This window comes from Chrysochloris asiatica, unplaced genomic scaffold (genome assembly GCF_000296735.1).
Source record: "Chrysochloris asiatica unplaced genomic scaffold, ChrAsi1.0 scaffold00038, whole genome shotgun sequence".
In the NCBI taxonomy this organism is placed as follows: domain Eukaryota; kingdom Metazoa; phylum Chordata; class Mammalia; order Afrosoricida; family Chrysochloridae; genus Chrysochloris; species Chrysochloris asiatica.
In genome coordinates this window covers 4,672,514-4,692,632 of record NW_006408556.1, presented here as the reverse complement: position 1 = coordinate 4,692,632, position 20,119 = coordinate 4,672,514, and the positions used below count along the sequence as shown (strand labels likewise).

At 44.2% G+C, this 20,119-nt stretch overlaps 1 protein-coding gene across 1 annotated transcript; it reads right to left on the bottom strand.

Moving 5' to 3' along the window:
* Positions 1–13,062: 13,062 nt before the first annotated feature.
* LHFPL5 (lipoma HMGIC fusion partner-like 5) lies at positions 13,063–18,020 on the bottom strand. The gene is made up of 2 exons (XM_006860567.1): positions 17,609–18,020; positions 13,063–13,379 (listed from the first exon to the last, which is right to left on the bottom strand). The coding sequence occupies exons 1-2, from the start codon at positions 18,018–18,020 to the stop codon at positions 13,063–13,065; spliced, it is 729 nt and encodes a 242-aa protein (XP_006860629.1).
* Positions 18,021–20,119: the final 2,099 nt, after the last annotated feature.

Sequence of the window (20,119 nt, the reverse complement as noted above, 5' to 3'; positions counted from 1 at the left end):
CCACGGCAGGGAATTCAATCTTCAGCAATTCTAATCCATCTTGGGTTTTCAGCTGTATCTTCTCCATCTAAAGCAATAGCAGATGAGAACTGAACTCTCCTGTACTGTAAAATCTCAATTGTGGAATTACCGGTGATGATATTAAGGTGAAATAACCAAAACAAAAACCAAAAGGCCCTATTTTAACTAACAGTTGACAATACGGAAAACTTCCTTGAGAGAAAGAGCCTATAACTTCATCTTGGAAATGTTTCTCTACCACATAAGGGCTTTTTACCCTCACATTTAAGGAGCCAGATGAATTTAGAAGACATGAAAAGAGGCAGCTGTAGAACTTGATCTTCAGGTACATGGTGTACCTTAACTGAGCTCAATCATCGTAATGTCAAATTGGCATGATCTTACTAAAGGATTTCTATTGGCTGTCAGTTAAAAGTACATCCCTGAGTACATTTTTATTCTTTCTACTGGATGCATTGTCTGTTTTCTTTGTAAATGCAGTACAATAAACAAATTAATAATCTAACCTACATGTTTCCAAAGTTTGCTTTTCATTTGTTGCCCAAGTTAATCTAACCTAAGACTTTTTAGTGGGAAAAATGGATTGGTTCAATAAACTTCAAATTTAAATACGCAATGAAACTATGCAGTTTGAGCATAGGCCATTTTTGTAGAGTTTGTAGCTTTGCTTCAACTTTAAAATTGGGGGTAGCAAAGTATATTTTGAAAAAATGGGAATTCCCTACAACTTTCCCTATTCCATCTATAGCAGTTGGTTTTCTCATTACAGAAGACAGTATGTGCCAGATGTACATGACTTGGAAATATAAATAGTTGCTAAGGCACTGGCATGAATGTGATTGATTCTACACAGGTTTTCATACACTTGTCTGATTCACTCCTTAGAGTGAATTCTTATCAATGTAATTGCTGGACCAAAAGGTAAAAACATTTTTTAAGACTAAATTTTTATGTTGCTTATTTGGAAAACTGTTTTGCTGTGTACCTGTAGTGTTTGGGTGTGTTGTAATTTCACTCACTTATTTTTTCCTTATAGCAACTTTGCAGAAAGAGAGGAAGGGAGTATCTTTTTATTTTAACTTTTTGTGAATTGAGTGAAGGTTAACAGCAATCATCAGTTTTACATTCAACAAATCATATACTTTGTTTCATCTCAGTGTAATGAGTTACATTATAATATCCTCTCCATGTAACAAGTCATCCCACTTCCTCCCTGTGGGTCCTATTTCTAGTCTACCCTCCTTCCCACCCCTTGGCAACTTTGACCTAAGGTAAATGTTGCCCTTTTGATCTTGAATGATTAGTGTTGCCTCCCCTATAATACTGGTGAGTTCGGTTCCAAACTTGAAAGGGGGTCGAGGGCCAGTCTCTTTCTGATCAGTAAAGCCTGACCTTTATAATTTAAAAATTTCTTCTTTTTTTTTTTTTTTTTTTTTTTTAATCTGGGGTCTTACAAATGTGACTGAGGAAGGGATATCTTATTTTAATTTGCATACCCGATTAGTGAGGTCAAAAGCTTTTGTAGGTTTTTAAAAGTGTTTATTAGGGTAAAATACATTAAAAATGTGACACTTTTTACCATTTTAAAGTCTATGACCGTGTGGCATCACTTACATTTCCTGTGTTGTGCAGCTGACACCTCTGTTGAATGCCAACAGACAGTACCATTAAGCGATAACCATTCTCTCCACCAACCTTAATAAACTTGTCTGTATGCATTTGCCTATTCTAGGCATTGCATGTAAGTGGGATCGTGCAATATTTCTCCTTTTGTGGCTGAATAACAGTGCATTGTATGTGCTGTGTGTTTAATCCATTGGACACGGGTTGGCCATCTTTTTATTGTGAATAATGTTGCAGTGATAACTGTGTTGGGGTTTATGTTTGAAGCTCTGTAGCTATGTCATTTAACAGTCCTAACCAAAACAGATGAGGGTTGCAATTTCTCCACCCTTGTTTTCTGCTTTTCTGACAAGAACCATCCTAATGGGTGTTCAATGTTTGATTGGTTATATATAATCTTTTTGATCATTGTTTAAATTTACCGGATTTCTTTTGATTGGCATTTTGGGGGGTCATTTTTAATGAATATACCAGTTTTTAGTTTGCCTTTCCATTTTATTTGTGGTATTCATGTAAAGCCCAATTTGCTTAGCTTTTTAAGTTGTGTCACATTTAAGAATGTATAGCATATTGTTGCCAAAAGAAATAGGGAGTTCATAGATAACTAGGCTGTTCTGCTAAGCCCATGTTTACCAAAGCATAGACCTAGAAATACAGGATTTTGTAAAACTTTAGTGCTGATAGCCAAGCATGTAACTTACTTACCTCAGAAGGATCAATGCACTGGTTTTTGTTACAACCCCACCTGATTCCCAAATAAATATCCCCAGGTAAGCCAGTTAGCTGCCACATCAGGTCAGCAGTGTTCAGGGCACAGTTTTTCCAGTCAGGACAGGCTCTCAGCTGTGCCCAGGGGACACACCATTCCACTTATAAGCCTTAGACTGAAGGCTCTTGATTAGCTCCTGGGTCAGCAAACTTAAGCCTCCTCAGTTATGTGCATGGAGGCACCCACCCCACACTATAAAACTACTGCCCGAAGTCAATCAGCTTCGATTTGCCATGTGGGCTAAGAAGCTCTGGCTCTTGCTGCTACTGCTATCTGCCACTCTGATGTCACAGCTCCCTCTGACTGTGGGTTGGGGAGATTCAGTGAGCAGGGATCTTAGGAGTTGTTTGGCAGAAGTTACAAAGACTAAACATACAAGAGACATACTAAATCACAATAGCCTCCCACGTTCATTTTTTATCTTGCATTGCTTTTTTCCTAAACACAGATCTAGTTTTTCTCCCTTTTAATACAAGAGCAAGTCTTGTCTTACAGATGACAGAACTGGACTGTTAAAAGATGTGTACCAGCAGCCTACAATTTGATCTAGTCTTTTTTTTTTTTTTTTTTTTTTTTTTTTTTTTGTGAACTGATTGTTTACATGGAAGAACATCAGCTTTACACCATCTCATTGCAATGAGGACAATCTCCATGCATTATCATTCAACAGTATTTGTTTCCATTCCCTTTGGTTTGGTTTTTGGGGCAGGGTGTGTACACGAAAACACTCAGGAATATATAGTAATTTAAACAATCACAGGACACATTCTGCAAGCCTACCTCCTGGCCGCTAGCACCCAGTCCCCTCTTCCATGATTCCAGAGTCCTCAGCTGCTCCCTCTCTCCATGTCCTCATCTCTGCCTCCATCTCTGGTGTCGCTGCTTCTCTGGATAGAGTCCCTCATTCCGCTTGTGCTCTTTTACCTTGATGGTTCTAGGATCCTCTATTTCTGGACTGTTAAGATTAACTACTCTCCCATTTTTGTTACAAAACTTCTACTTTCACAGTTGTGACAGTCGCAGTTAGTCATGATAACAATTACTATTGAATCATAAGGATCTTATCCCCATCTCTACACCAGACCCGTCTAGAAAAGATGGAAACTATTCAGTGGGATCTCCACCTTCACTCTTCCATACACACACTCTTCAGCTAAACTTCTTGAAAACTTCTAAGCTAGTCACTTCATGCCTTTATTGCCTCCTCATTTTAGGTGGTTATGTGCTATGGAGTCGCGTCTTGCTCATAGCGACCCTGTACAGGGTTTTCGAGGCTATAAATATGGGAGCAGAAAGCCTCATCTTTCTCCCATGGAACAGCTGGTAGTTTTGAACTGCTGACCCTGAGGTTAGCAGCCCGATTCATAACCACTATGCTACCAGTAGCCAATGTCAGTCTAATGTCCCTATCTACCTGAGCTACAGTCTTAGTTGTGCCATTAAGACTGCATTGTTTGATTGTCTTTATTTATTAAATGAAGGAGAGTATGATTGATATGGGGGATGAGTTTGTTCAGAGGACCTAAGGAGTCCTGGTGGCACAGTTATTAACACACTCTGCTGCTAACCAACGGGTTGGAGGTTTGAGCCCACCAGCCACTCTAGGAGAAAATTGCAGCCGTATGCTTCAGTGAAGGCTTGCTTGTTTTAGTGCCATCGAGTCGGTCTGACCCATAGCAACTCTGTATAGGATTTCCAAGGAGCAGCTGGTGAGCTTGAACTGCCAACCCTGCAGTTCAAACAGCTTTGCAGTCGGCCACAGTAACCCACAGCGCCACACCAGGACTCTGCCCAGGCTTACAACCTTAGAAACTATGGGGCACCTCTACTCCGCCCTGTAGGATCCCTGTGAGTTGGAATTGGTTTGGTTTGCTGGGGATTTTTTTGCTTTGTGGACTCAGGAGTCCCTGGGTGGCGCAGTTAAGTGCTAAATTGGTAGTTCAAACCCACCTGTAGGCACCTGGGAAGACAGATGTGGGAATCCGCTCCTGGAAAGTCAGCCTTGAAAACGAGGAAGCAATTCTATCATGAATACATGAGGTTATATGGGTCAGAAGCAACTTGGTGGCAACTAACAACAGTTATGCTGGGTAATTTCAAATCCTGTTTGAGGTTAGATACCAAAACGAAATGAGATTTGAATCTTAGGGACCTTCTGCTTTCAATTTAACAACTTAATTAACAAAATGTATCTGTGAGCATGTTGTTAAGTGCTGTCTAATGGGTTCAACTCATAGCAGCCCTGTATAGGGTTTCCAAGGAGTAGCTGGTGGGTTTAAACCGCTGACCGTGTGGTTCCCAGTCTAGTGCTCATCCTACAGCAACATACTGGGAGTCCATGAGCATGTAAAGCTACTAAAATCTAACTTTTGTCACAATAAGGCACTCTGATAAATGCTTATTTCAGAAGAATATTGATTAAATTGGGCTATTTCAACTTTCCCCATCCTATAGTATTCCAGAAGTTTTACCATCCCCTCCCCTTGAGTGTGACTTCTAATAGATAGGACAAAAGTGATGTAATGGCTCTTCTGAGATTGAGTTATGAAGAGACTGTGACTTCTGTCTGCACCCTGTCTTGCTCTCTTGGAATCTTTGCTCTGAGGAAGCAAGATATCAGGAGGCTGATAATCAAAGAAAGCCAAAAGCTATAGAGGACCTGAAGCCCTTGGTCCAACCCATGAAGAACTAACAATCTATGCTTGGAGACACACCTCCCCAGTTAAGCCTTCAGATGGTACTTCAGCCGCTGCCAATACCTTGACTGCAGCCTTGTGAGAGACCTGAGTTGAGCGTGAACACGGAGTCCTAACTCAGAAGCAAATGTTTGTTTTTAATTTGCAAGGCAGCCAGGTGTGGCGTTGTGGGTTAATGCTCTAGACTGTAAAGTTGGCTTAAACCATGAAGTCAGCAATTCAAACTCACCATAGGATCCATGGAAATCCTATACAGGGTCGCTGTGGGTCAGAACCAACTCGACGGCACTTAACAACAATGGGTAATCGGTCATGAGATAATGAAAGCACTTCAATTATATCATTTCTAGTTCATTTTTCAGCTACACACAAATGGGCCTTCCTCTCAGCTCTCTTCTGGGGGCCAGCATTGTTGATGGATTTGGGGGCTTCACAACCTTCCCTGTGCCCCATCCAGCACAAGACAGGCAAACCAGAAGTGAGGAAGAAATAGGATAACTTGGTAAAAGAAGTTGGTTTTTATTCTTTTTATACATACTGTCAAGATTAGATGCACGGTGACTTAAACAAGAGTTTCTTTAAAGTCACTTGAAATGAGCTGATACAGTTCTAGGTATCCAAACCAAAATAATTGCTGCTAATGGAGATAATGGAGTCGTGGTGTGGTGCTGTGGGTTAATGCGCTGATAAATGCTTATTTCAGAAGAATATTGATTAAATTGGGCTAGTTCAACTTTCCCCACCAGTTGGTTTGAACCACAGGGTCAGCGCTTCAAGCTCACCAGCCACGCCTCGGAAACCCTATACAGAGTCACTATGAGTCACAACTGACTCAACGGCACTTAACAACAGTGGAGAGAATGGATTCTGAGTTTCCTTGCAGCTGCCGTATGACTCTGATTTGCAGGTTCTGCCCTAGTGCTGGACACTGTTAAACATTGACTTGTTGGACCCTGCTCTTCCGGTGAGCTTGTGGCCAATGCACTGTAATCTCCTAGTAGCTTCTTTGGCCCAGTTGTAGTTGCCATTTGCAATAAGAAAAATCTTGAGGCTAAAGAAGCTTTTAGTAAATTTTCTTGTGCATCTTAAAAAGTAAAATGAAGAGGAGCAATAAATGGACAAATACAGAAAAGTCACTGAACAATAAAGTCTGTGGTTCAGGTTTGCAGAAAGCAGGTGCCTGGCTATGAATTAATTTTATCACAAGAAAATATGAATGTGATCATTCTTATGAACAGGTTGCTGTGAACCAAATGACAAGATCAAATCCAACTACCATCCGTCTGTTACATATGGCAGCACTAGAAAACTTCTAAGTCATCGGATTAGGAAGGAAACGGCCTGCTGATTGGTTAGAGAAGCACGGCCTACATTCCCAGGAATAAGAATTACTGCTTGATCAAGTGACAAACATATAAGTTGGTAAGTGCCATCGAGTCGATTCCGACCCATAGCAACCCTGTACAGGGTTTCTAAGGAGCAGCTGGTGAGCTTGAACCACCGACCTTGCAGTTCAAATGACTTTGTAGTCCAACACATTAGCCCACAGTGCCACACCAGGACTCCACTTGTATAAGTAGCACCTATGTATTCTCTTTACTGAAAACAAAATGAACAAAGACCAGAAAAAGCACCAGTTCCTCAGGATCATTCATTACAGTACCACTTTCCTTAATAAGAACCAAAATACCAACCCCACTGCCACTGAATCCATCCTGACTTAGTAGAGACCCTATACAGTCTTCACAGGAACCGATAGCCTCATCTTTCTGCCACTTACTGAGGCACTATACGTACCGATTCCTGGTGTGGTGCTGTAAAATAAGCACTGGACTGCAAGCCACAAGGTTGGTAGTTCAAACCCACCAGCTGCTACTTGGAAACTCTGTACAGGGTTGCTATGAGTCAGAATCAACAGACCTCGCTGAACAACAACATCCTTTTTTCTACATACCATCCGCCAGGCAGGGATGGCCTTAAGAGTCTCTCTTTGTCTTGGTATTTACTACAGTTGAAGTATTAGCTAAATTCCATGAGGAGTCTGACAGAAAATTCACCATTTAGTGTGCCAAATCTCATTTTATTTTTTTAAAGAAGAAATGTCATCTATTCTTGCAGCTGAATTTATTTGGATATAAGTAATACATTTCTAAAGCTAGTAGCCAATTATGATTGGGTAAATGTGGGCACTAGGAAGAAATGTGATTTTCTTTGCTTCAAGCGGGTAAAAATCAATTTAGTCTCAAGTGTTTTGAGCCTATGTTCACTCCAATTTTATAAGACTTCCTCATAGATGTTAAAGGATTCAGGTTCTTATGGCCCACGCCCTCTGTGTGTACCTTCCTCTGAACAACAATAAGAAAACAAAATGTGAGAAGGGAGAAGACTCAGCCTCAATCTACAATGAGCCAGCACGCTTACAAACAACTCAGCTACAGCCCATTTTGAACTATTTAGGAATGGGGGGAGTTTCTGTGCATCTTCAAAGGACTGTATGCTCAGTTACTAGATTGTCAGAGACAGAACTGGCAAGGGCAAGCCAGAGAGTGATACGGCAAGCACCACACACCACTCAGCCTCTGCATTTTTTGATGTGGGTCACTGCAGTTCTCCACCAGAACGAGTTCTCTGTAGGCAAGCAGGAGTTCTCTGTTGTCTCTGTAGACTGTGAGGCTCTAACCCTACAACAAAACGTTTCAGGGCCAGGATCAGGGAAACTTGGAAGACACAAGATTTCTTTCTCTGAAGAATTAAGAGTTCCTAATTTCCCATTATTTGGGAAATAGATGACCTGTAGTATAAGAAAAACAAAGCAACACAGATTGCAAGATTATAAAATTGTACATTTTAAAAAGCCAGCATGTGTACTCACATGTTTTACTTCAGTTCTACCCAGACACAGCAGACCTCCTCAAAACTGTAAGACAGTATTCAGTGTCCCTCATGTGAAAACTCAATTATATAAATGTAATACCTACAAAGGGGGAGGGAGATGTGGAATGGAGGGGTAGTTACCCTGTTACTTAGCAGTTCAGTGCAGGAATTTTATCAGCAGATGCAAAAAGCGATTAGTTATGTCTAGTAATCAAGGTCTGGTTCAACAATTCATTGTAAACTAGTGCTGTGGCGATTGTGACTTTTAAAACGAACATTACAAAAACACAAGAACATGTTTATATTTAAATACTTTGCTCCTCAAAGTGTGCCCCTTGTTTGTTTAAGAAACTCATCACTAGGGAGCTGGTGAGAAATGCCTCCTACAAGCCCCAGCACCAACTGAATCAGAATCTGCATTTAACAAGATCCCCAGATAGGCACTCTAAAGTTTGAAAAGCATGCTCTAGTAAGTGATTTAAAATGTATCTGTATCCTTATAGTCGAAAATTAGAGCATACTTTCCAAAAATAGTAAGGCATTAAATGGAGATAGTCCCTCCTACCCATGGTGCTATGGGCTAATGAGCCAGACTGCAAAGCTGTTTGAATTTCAAGGTCGGTGGTTCAAGTTCACCAGCTGCTCCTTGGAAACCCTACACAGGGTCACTATGGGTCAGAATCGACTCAACAGCACTTAACAACAACAATAACCCATGCAAATATGGAGTCCTGGTGTGGTGCTGCAGGATGATACACTGGACCACAGGTTGATTTGAACCTCCAGGTCAGCAGTTCAAACCAACCAGTTGCTCCTTGGAAACCCTATAGGGTCACTATGAGTCAGAACCAGATTACTTAACTAATTACTTAATTAATTAAGGAAGAAAGACTCCTGGTGTGGCACTATAGGATAAACCATGGACTGGGAACCACAAGGTCAGCAGTTCAAACCTACTAGCTGCTCCTCAGAAAACCCTATACAGCAGGGGGGAACGTCCAGACTGCCAACCTTATTGTTGTTAAGTGCTGTTGAACCAGTTCTGACTCACAGTGACCCTGTATAGGGTTTCTGAAGAGCAGTTGGTGAGCTTGAACCGCCAACCTTGCGGTGCAAACCAACTTTACAGTCCAGCACATTAACCAACAGCACCACATCAGGACTCCTGGCCAAACACAGCAGGCTAGTCTTTTAAGCTGATGTTTTTGTATGGCCTGCAAATGATGCTGTACATTTTGGCATAAAAAGTCCCTGTCCCTGTTATACAGGATTACTGTGAGTCGAAAGCGACTCGATGGCACTTAACAATTATTAAGGACAGGAGTTCTGGTGGCACAGTGGCTAACTGGAAAAATCGACGGTTTTAACCCACTAGCCACTCTGGATTCCAACCTTGGAAACCCTGTGAGGCAGTTCTATTCTGACCTGTAAGGGTCAATATGAGTCCGAACTCAACGGCAGTGGGTTTTTGTATGGTACTGTTGTGGACTTTTTTTCTTTACTGTGTCCCTTAATGTTCTTGTTAAATCACATTTTTGAAACTTAAAAGATAATAAAGAAATATATATGTTGTGCTTCCTTTTGAACTAGACATTAAAATTGAATAAGCTAACAAAAAGGTTGGCAGTTCAAATCCACCAGCCACTCCTATACAGGGTTGCTATGAGTTGGAACTGACTCAACAGCATTTAACAGCAGCAAACAATTCTATTAGCCTAGCTTCCCAGAATATTTGTTTTCCTCTATGACTTTTGCTTTCTATTTTTGGTTTTTTAGTTTCTCCTATAAATCATTTAAAGTTCTTTTTGAAAATAAGGGTCCAAATTACAATACTGACTTAAAAACAGTCTGTTTTTTATTTGCCAGGCTCCACCCAGTTTATGAAACTAGTTTATGAAACTAGCCACCTGCCTAGTTTACATTATTTTACTCTGTTCCACTTCTCAGGACCCAAGCAAAAGTCAAAGCTTCCTGGTTGTCAGCACCCCCTAGTGAAGATCACAGATGCCAGGGGACTCTTGTTACCTCTCTTTCTTCCTTCCCAGACCCATTGCAGCCCCTACAGCCCAGCCCAAGAATCATCCCACCTGTGGATTCATTACAGCCGGTTTCTAGAGGCACCCAGACCACTCTCCAATACAACTACTCACCGGCTCATCAGCTGCTTCAGACTTCCTCTGTCATGGAAAAGGAGAGAAAAGTATATGGTTGTAGGATCAGTCTCCACACACTACCATTGTTGTTTGTTGTTAAGTGCCATCGAGTCGGTTCTGACCCAATGTGACCCTGAACAGGGTTTCCAAGGCTGTAAATCTTTACAGGAGCCGAAAGCCTCATCTTTCTTCCGCGGAGCAGCTGGTAGTTTCGAACTGCTTACCTTACGGTTCACAGCCTGATTCGTAACCACTACGCTACCAGAGCTCTTACTTCTCCCCCACGTAGATCAGATTCTTCTTATTCATTCTCATGAAAGCATGTACTTTTTGTTCATGATGTTCATCAGCCTGTATATGCCTATATTGATTTCTTCACTCATATCCCTAATGCCTAACTATGTCTGAACCCCGGGTGGTGGTGGTTGGTGCTTATGTGCCGTGGAGTCGGTTCTGACTCATAGCGACCATGTACAGGGTTTCTGAGGCTGTAAATCTTTATGGGAGCAGAAAGGTTCATCTTTTCTCCTGCGGAACAGCTGGTAGTTTCTAACTGCTGACCTTGGGTTTGCAGCCCGATTTGTAGCGTAGTGGTTACGAATCGGGCTGCGAACCTTAAGGTCAGCGGTTCGAAACTACCAGCTGCTCCGCGGGAGAAAGATGAGGCTTTCTACTCCCGTAAAGATTTACACCCTCGGAAACCCTGTACAGGGTCGCTATGGGTCGGAATTGACTCGACGGCACTTAACAACAACAACAACATGCTACCAGAGCTCGTTAGCTGGTGGTGATTGACAGATGGATGATATAAAGAAGGTGGAGATGTCGAAAAGACAGTAGGGGGGTGAGAACTAACACCACTGACATGTGCAGGTATTGTTAGGGCTTTATGTATGTAGTCTACACCTTAGCACAATCTTTATTTTTACAATTGAGATATAATTAACATAATAGAGAATTTACTCACGTAAAGTGTATGATTGAGTCCTGGTGTGGTGCTGTAGTATAAGCACCGGACTGCTAGCCACAAGGTCAGTGATTCAAACCCACCAGCTGCTCCTCGGAAACCCTATACAGGGGTGCTATGAGTCAGAACTGACTCGATGGCACTTAACAACACCAACAAAGTGTACAACGCAGTATATTTACAGAGTTGAACAATTATAAGTACTATCGAATTCCAGAACTGTTTCTTCCCCCTGAAAGGAAACTTATTGTATTTCCTACCACTATTTTACTTTTTGTCTGTTGTGGATATTTAATGAAAATAATATAATACATGGCCTTTTCTGTCTGACTTCTTTCACTTAGCATAATACATTCAGGGTTCATCCATGTTGTGACATGTATCAGTACTTCATTCCTTTTTGTGGCTGAATAATATCCCATTGCATGAATTCCTGGTGTGGCACTGTGGTTTAAATGTGCTGAACTGAAAGGTCAGTTTAAAGTCATCAGCCCACTCTTTAAAAACCCTATAGAGGGACGTTATGAGTCAGAACCAACTCAATGACACCTAACAACAACAACAGCATATGGACATAGACACTATATCTCTCCATTCTTCACTTGATGGGCATTTGGTTTGTTTTCACATTTTAGCTATTATGAATAATGCTGCTATGAGCATTTATATACAAGTTTTGTGTCTTCAGGAGTGGATTTGCTGGGTCATATGCTAACATGGGAGAAAAATGAGGCTTTCTGCTCCCATAAAGATTTACAGCCTTGGAAACCCTGTACAGGGTCGCTATGAGTCGGAACCGACTCCATGGCACATAACCACAACTACCACCATGCTAACTCTCTGTTTAACCTTTGAGGACCTGCCAGACTGTTTGCAAAGCAGTGGTACCATTTTACATTCCCACCAGTAATGAATGAAGGTTCCAATTTCTCTGTTTCCTTACCAACACTTATTATTGTCTCTATTTTTTATTCTAGCCATCCTAGCGGTTATTGTTAAGTGCTATTGCATCAGTTCCGACCCATAGTGAACCTGTATAGGGTTTCCGATGTGTGGCTGGTGAGCTCGAACCACCAACCTTATGATTCAAATCAACTTTCCAGTCCAGTGCATTAACCCATGTGCCTTTGGTTTGTATTTCGGATGACAAATGTGCTTTTCTTTTCATGTACTTATTTGCTATTTGTCTATCTTTTTTGAGAACTGTGTGTTCAAATCCTTTGTCCATTTAAAAAAAATTGGGCTACTTCTCTTTTTATTGTTGAGTTATAGGACTTCTTTATATATTCTGGATACTAGTTGTTGTTAAGAGTCCTGATGTGACTCTGTGGATTAATGCGCTACACTGAAAAGTCAGTTGGAACTGCTCCTCAGGAACCCTATACAGGGTCGCTCTGTGTCGGAACCAACGCGACGGTACTTAACAACAACAACAACCGTCGAGTTGGTTCTGACTCATAGTAACATTCTTGCATGTGGAAGAGGCTCTGCAAATACTGGTTCCATTTTGCTTTCCTTTAAGGGAACTAGGCCCTAATAGACTCCTGGTGTGGTGCTGTAGGATCAGCAATGGACTACAAAGCACAAGGTCAGCAGTTCAAACCCACCAGCTGCTCCTCGGAAACCTCATATAGGGTCATTATGAGTCAGAACCTACTTGACAGCACTTACCAACAAGCCTCTAATAGTTCCCATGAGTCAAGAGCTGCAGAATCAATTGTACAGTGATAGAGACAGCCCTCTTCTCCTTCCCCACAATTCATCCTCTGTCTAGCAAACTCCCCATGGTTACTTCAAGACCCAGTCTCAGGGCTTCCTTCTAGGAGAGACCTCACTTGACTTCCAGGCCGAAGATGTGAAAGTACATCCTGCAATTACAGACAGCCTTACTTCTCCAGTGGCCTCCAGCCTCTGGTACGATAGGGCTGTCTGAATGGTCTTGGAAGTCCCACCCTTTGGTCAGGGGCCAAGCCTTGGGTGGCTGACTGAGAGGAACTCCCCACCCCAGCCTGGGGTCACTGGGGGCAGGGGTAGATTACCATTTCCATCGGCCCTGTAGTCATCAGGGAGGAGTTTGTCCTGCCGGTAGCCCAGCACGAAGGCCAGGAAGGAGAGGATGAGGGCATCACCGATGCTAAGGATGGCCAGCATGAAGGCCCAGCGGATGGTGCAGTGGCCCAGTGTGTACTTGCCGGTCTTCTCCCCACACATGCGCCGTACCTCACTTGAGTCCCAACCATCTGGGTAGACCAGGCAGCCAATCGCCAGACCTGTGGCTGAGAAGGCAAGAAGGGATGTGGATGGCATTAGGCAGTGAGCACAATCTGCTACCTCTCCCTGATTCCCAAGTTTGCTTGCACTCTGTTCTCTGCCATCTCTCCTCTGAGAGGCACAGCTGCCACCATCCTTGTAGAGTGTGGGTGAGAAAGCTGAGGCTGCAAGAGCGACAGTGGCTTGTTCCTGGTACCAGTAGTCAGGAGCAAAGGCCCTGGGAGGGTTCCAACCATACCAGGCGGTCCAACCAGACCCTCAGCCACTTTCTTCTCCTTGGACTTGACCAGACACTCTCTACCCTGCTTTCAGAGTCCTCCAGAGAACTCTGCTCTGAAGCAATGAACATCTGTTTGCATTTCAACATCTCTGAAACTAGAATGATCTCATAAATCAGGGAAATAAAAAAGTGTCAGGTCTGAGTTTGGTCAGCAGCGCTTTTTTCTTCTTCTTGTGAAGTACCACCGAGTCAGTTCTGATTCATAGCAACCCTGCATAGGGTTTCTAAAGCTGGTGGGCTTGATCTGCTGATCTTGCGGCTAGCAGTCCAGTGCTGATCCTATAGTGCCTCACCAGAACATTAAATAATGATGTGGCCCACAAGTCAAGTATCTCCTTTGATGAACACAGGAGACTTTTCAGCTCCATGGCTTGCTGCTTCCTACATGAATCTGCTACTCATGCAAACCAATTGCCTCCATCCTTACACTTATCCAAGCCAGCACAGTGCAGTTACCCACTCTTTCCCGAATTTGTTTAAAATGCTGCCTACCAGGCATCTTTTTTTAAAAAAAAACTTTTTATTATGAATTGAGTGAAGGTTTACAGACTAGATCATCAGCTTTACGTTCAACAAATCAGACACTTTGTTTCATCTTAATGGTTACAACCTTCTCCATGTAACAACAGTTATCAGGCTTCCTCCCTGTGATTCTTATTTGCATTCCACCTACCTTCCTATGCCTTCTCAACTTTGTTCTAAGGAAAATGTTGCTCCCAGGCATCTTTCCAGTGGATTCAGTTTCAGAAAGTCTAGGCTGGGCTCAGGAATTTGTGATGTTACCAAGCGCCATTAGTGTGATTCTCTCCATAAGAAAGTCTGAGGAACATTAGGCCCGTCTGCCAGATTTGAAGCCTAGCTCTCCACTAATCAGCTGTACGACGCAGAGCAAGCCACTTCAGCTTTCTTAGCTATGGTTTTCTCATCTGTAAAATTGGGGGTATTAGTAGAAGGACATCAAGCTTGGGACAGCGGAAGGTCGGCAACAAAGAGGGAGACCTCCCAACGAAATGGGGGTGGCAGCAGCAATGGGTTCAAATGTAACAATTATGAAGATGGCACAGCACCAGGCAGTATTTGCTTCTGTCGTGCATGGGGTTGTATGAGTCAGAACCAACTCAACAGCACCTAAAAACAATGGCAGAACCAGCTGACCCTCACTGGGTATGTCACATGAGAAGAAACAAACCTTTGTTTTAAGCCATTAAGGTTTGGGAGGTTGTTTGTTAGTGGCTTCTCCTTCCCTCTCCTGACTGATAGAGTAGATTTCTGTGTTTTTTATATTGCCAAGCTTCTACTATGTGCTAGGCATCGTGCCAAGTGTTTTACTTGCATTATATCACACTGTCCTCACACAATGAGGTAACCAAGGCGTAGAGAAGACAAGCAACTTGTCCTGCCTGTGATCCTAGGGGATGGGACTTACCCCTGGCATTCAGCGACTCCACCAATGTTGTTTACCTGCAGCCCCACACTGCCAAGCAGCAGTCCACTTCCCCTTTCTCCCCGTCTTCTCCAGTCTTGGCTTCTTGGAAAGATTAATCTCACTTTATTATCATTAAGTGCCATCAAGTCAGTTCCAATTCATAACGATCCTGTATAGGGTTTCCAAGGAGCAGCTGGTGGGCCTACACTGTCAACCTTATGGTTAGTGGTCCAGTGCTTATCCTATAAGGCCACACCAGAACTCCAGTCTCACTTTGTTACGTGCTGTTGAGTCGATTCTGACTCATAGCCATCCTGTATAGGGTTTCCAAGGAACGGTTGGTAAGCTTGAACTGTCAACTTTGCAGTTCAAACTGACCTTGTAGTCTAGCGCATTAACCCACAGCGTCACACCAGGATTCCAATCTCACTTTGTTGTTGTTAAGTGCTGTTGAGTCAGTTCCAACCCATAGCGACCCTGAACAGGGTTTCCGAGGCTGTAAATCTTTACAGGAGCAGAAAGCCTCTTCTTTCTCCCGTGGAGCAGCTGGTAGTTTCGAACTGCTGACCTTGCAGTTCGCAGCCCGATTCGTAACCACTACACAGACCTTGTCAAATGGATGCATCTCCCAGCTGCTCTCTGTGGGTAACCCTCTCATCTTCTCTCCCTTTGGCTCATCCTCCTCCCTTCCCCAGCACTGTAGGATGGAACATGATGCCACCTCCACCCTCCCTCAGCATCAATGTTTCATAGGACGGCATCTGGTCACCTCCACTCTCAGTGTCTCCAGCTCCATGACCCAGATGGAGCCTGACTCAGATGGTCTGCTGTCCCCCTTCCCCCTCAGCAAATGACAGCTGAGTCGGTGGGTGGGTGGGGGATGATATAGATTTCAGGTCCCACCCTCTACCAATGCCCACAGCCCCATTCCTTGTCTTTTCTCCTCTCCCCTCCCTAGAGCCTCAGACCACACTCTCCCCACTTGCAATTCAATAGTTTCCTGATGGCTCTGCTCACCTCCAGTCCCTCCCTTTTTCCCACCTGTCCAACACTCAACGTTCTAAAGCACAGTCTTGATCAAGGACCTTCAACTGCCCAGAAAACCACATTCAAATTCCTCAGCCTGACTTACAAAGTCCTGATCTCACCCTAAATTCACTTGAGAAAAAATTATACCAAGCACCTTCTGTGTGTCAGGCACTGTGCTGGAGATACAAAGATGAGTGGACAAGGGACATCTCACAAGAGAGATGACAATAGAGGGAGAGAGAGAAATACTAATCTGCAGGCCTCAATTTCCCTCTGCACCCTCCCACACACAGACACACATCCACATACATCCACCTCAGCCCCAGTCTTTTCAAGGCCCTGATGTCACACTCATTCCTCAGCTACACAGAGTAATATTTTCATGTCACAACAATAGATGACACCTGTACATCTACCCTGTTGTTAAATGCTGTCAAGCTGGTTCCAACGCATAGCAACCCTGTATAGGATTTCCAAGGAGCAGCTAGTGGGTTTGAACTGCTTATCCTACAGTGCCACACCAGAACTCCATACATCTAGCCTGTTGTTGTTAAGTGCCATCAAGTTGGTTCACATTCATAGTGACCTTGTATAAGATTTCCGAGCAGTGGATGGTGGATTTGAACCACTAACCTTGTTAGTAATCCATAGCTTATCTTATAGCGTAATCTACCCTAGACTTGGCAAATTAGTATCATGTTCTCCCTGGAGCAGCTATTTCTGCCTCAGTGACTGTCCCTTTCAGAACCTCCCCCTCCCCAGCTACCCAAGGCCTGCCCTCACCAATCCCAAAGAAAAGCAAGTGATAAATTCATTTATCTGAATAGCCCAGACATACTGGATCAGAATCTCCAGAGGGTATTTCTTTTGAAAGTGTAGTCAGGCTTAAGAGTCCATGGGTTACTGAGGCTCTGTTACCCTCCCAAGAGTAGTCATAGGAACAAGGCAATCCTTAGCTCAAAGGACTGCCTCACTGATGGTGGTAGGAAGACAGGATAGAGAATGATCCTGATCGCCTCCATCACTCTTCCGGGGTCCATTCTACTCCTCATCAATGCAAAGCTGTGAAATCTTCTGTTCCCTTCTCCCCTAACACTGTCACCCCCACTGCCTCCCACTGCTCATTCCAAGACTTGACTCACTCACCCCAATCCCTCCCTCATCATACAGAGAACATAGAGGAGAGTGTGAGATGGGGGAGGGAGGACAGCTCTGAAGTCAGGCGAGTGACCCAGGCACAAGATATGGAATAAAAAAATTCTGTCCCTCATTACTTTGTGCTCAAAGTCCAATTACCTGCTCAGGGCCTTATCTACAAAATGGAAGGACTGTCTACTTCACTGGGTAGTGGTGAGGCTCTTCCAGATGATATATGTGAAAGTACTTTGTAAAGTGTTATATGTATGTAAATGTTTGTCTGGCTCAGTAAAATGACTCTGGAACACATTTATTTCTTGGGACCCACTGCCCCTGCCTGCCTTCCCACCATCCCTGCTCACCAGCAGCCAGTTGCATCCATGCGCAGATCTTGTACACCGTGGCCGTGTTACAGATGAAGAACAGACTGAAGCAGATGATGGAGCCAATGATGAGGAACATGGCCAAGGCCACAAAGAACATGGCGGTCTTGAAGGCTCTGGAGGGAATGGAGGAGAAGTCCAAGGGGCCGCCCTTGCAGATGAGCTCCGAGGACAGCACATTGCCTGTGCAGTAGGAGAAAAGGCCGAAATACCCTGCCTGGGGCGTGTTGACGCTGTCACCGATCCAGTAAGGTTGAATGAAGAGAGCCATGACCAACACAGAGAAGCAGATGGTTAGCGTGCCCCACATGACACCAATGGCCCGTGAGTTCCGCACATAGTTGGTATGATAGATCTTGGCTGCCTCCTGGGCAGGCAGCAACTTCACCATGGTGAGGGCAACAGGCCCTGGGCTGGGAGTCTGAGTGCTGGAAGTCTTTGACTTTGTGGATGGAGGCCAGAAGTAGGCCCCTGCTCAGTTGGATCTGGGGAAGAGGCTGAGGATCCAGTCAAGGTAAGGGAAAGGACATTGGTAGGGCAGGGAGAGCCTTGACCTCTTCAGGGAAAGCTTGTCCAGGTGCTTGGGACTGCTCTAGTTGAACCTGTCTCACGTCTCCGTCTCCTGCCTCCTTTCAGGTCCACCAATGTCTCAGGCCTGCTAGCGCCGCCTGGCCCCCCTTTCCAGAGCCCAGATCCAGAGAACTCCGCCCCCTTCGCTCGCGCCCGGCCCGCCTCCCGGTCCTGGGTGACAGGGAGGTTTCAGCACCGCAGCCAGCGCCTTGGAACTCAGGCAGGAGGGGGCGCGCCGGGAGGGCTGCGTCGAGAGAGGAAAGGAGCCGACTCCTCCCCGGAAAACCTCGCCTTACTCTCCAGAGCCTGAATGACACGAATCGGGAGGGTGGGGTTGCGGCCGTCAAATTCCTCCTGCTCAGTTCCAGCATCCCCACCCCAATCCTCCCTGGCTCCCTCGTCGCCTTCTTTGAACCTACAGCCCATCTGGGGGCCAGCTTCTGCCTTCCAGTCACTGATTTACGGTTCCTGCCATTCAGTCAACAGTTGTTAAGAGCCCTGGATGTTACGTGTTAAGCCTTATAATGGAGAATATCTTCTCCAAGCAAGAGCCGCAGAGATTAAAAAAGAGGGCCCCTGCTCTCAAAAGAGCGAGGACCCTCACCCTCAAAACGTTCCTTATGAGTGGTCTCAGAATTTAGCATATGGATTTTGCTTTGTCTTTCTCCCCTTGTTTTTGTATACTACATTTTTTAAAAAACATTCCTTTTTTAGTAATTTTTTTCTCTTTCCTCTGCAAACCTCCCTCTTGTATATTGCCTTCCCCATCCCCCAAATTAACATGTGTCGGTGTGGTGTTGTAGGATACGCACTGGACCACAAGGTCGGTTTGAAGTACAAGCTCGGCACTCCTCAGGGTCGCTCTGAGTAGGAACCAACTCCACTGCACTTGGCACTTAAAAGGAACAACAATGGCTGCTAGCCACAAGGTCAGCATTTCTCAAGCTGAGGAAACTGAAGAAAAAATTCAAGCCTCATCTTGCAATATTTGAAGGATTCCATGGGAAGACCGTAGAAGAATTGATGCCTTTGAGTTATGATGTTGGAGGAGAATATTGAAAGTGCCATGGGCTGTCAAAAGAACCAATAGATCCGTTTTGGAAGAAGTGCAGCCAGAGGGCTCCTTAGAGGCCAAGATGGCCAAACATCGTCTCTCATACTTTGAACATATTGTCAGGACGGACCGGTTGCTGGAGAAGGATATCATGTTTGGTAAGGTGGAGGGTCAGAGAAACAGAGGAAGACCCCCAACGAGATGGATTGGCCAAGTGGCAGCATCGATGGACTCAAGTGTGGCAACAGTAATGAGGTTGGTCCAGGATCGGGCAGTGTTTTGTTCTGCTATAAGGTCTCTATGGGTGGGTACCGACTCGATGGCACCTAACAACAACAATGGGCAAAATATTGAATAACGCAGAAAGCATCCAAAAAAAAGAAACAGATGGAAAGGATAGAGGGTCACTGTACCAAAAAGAAATAGTCAGTGTTCAAGCATTTAAATAGGTAGCATATGATCAGGAGCCAATGCTACTGAAGAAAAAAGTTATGGTGATGGAGGAGAATATTAAAAGTACCTTGGGCAAACCCAAATAACAAACAAATCTGTACTGGAAACAGTACAAACAGAATGTAGCTTAGAAACCAGGATGACCAGACTTCATCTCTCATACTTAGGACATATTATCAGGAGGGACCAGTCCCTGGAAAAGGACATCATGATTGGTAAAGTGGAGGGTCAGCGAACAAGTGGAAGACTCCCCAGGAGATGGATTGGCACAGTGGCAGCAGCAGTAGGCTCAAGTGTAGCAAAGATTGTAAGGTTGGCACAGGACCAGCAGTGTTTTGTTCTGTTGTGTGTGAGGTCGCTATGAGTAGGCATGAACTGAATGGCACCTAACAACAATGAGTCAGAACAGACTC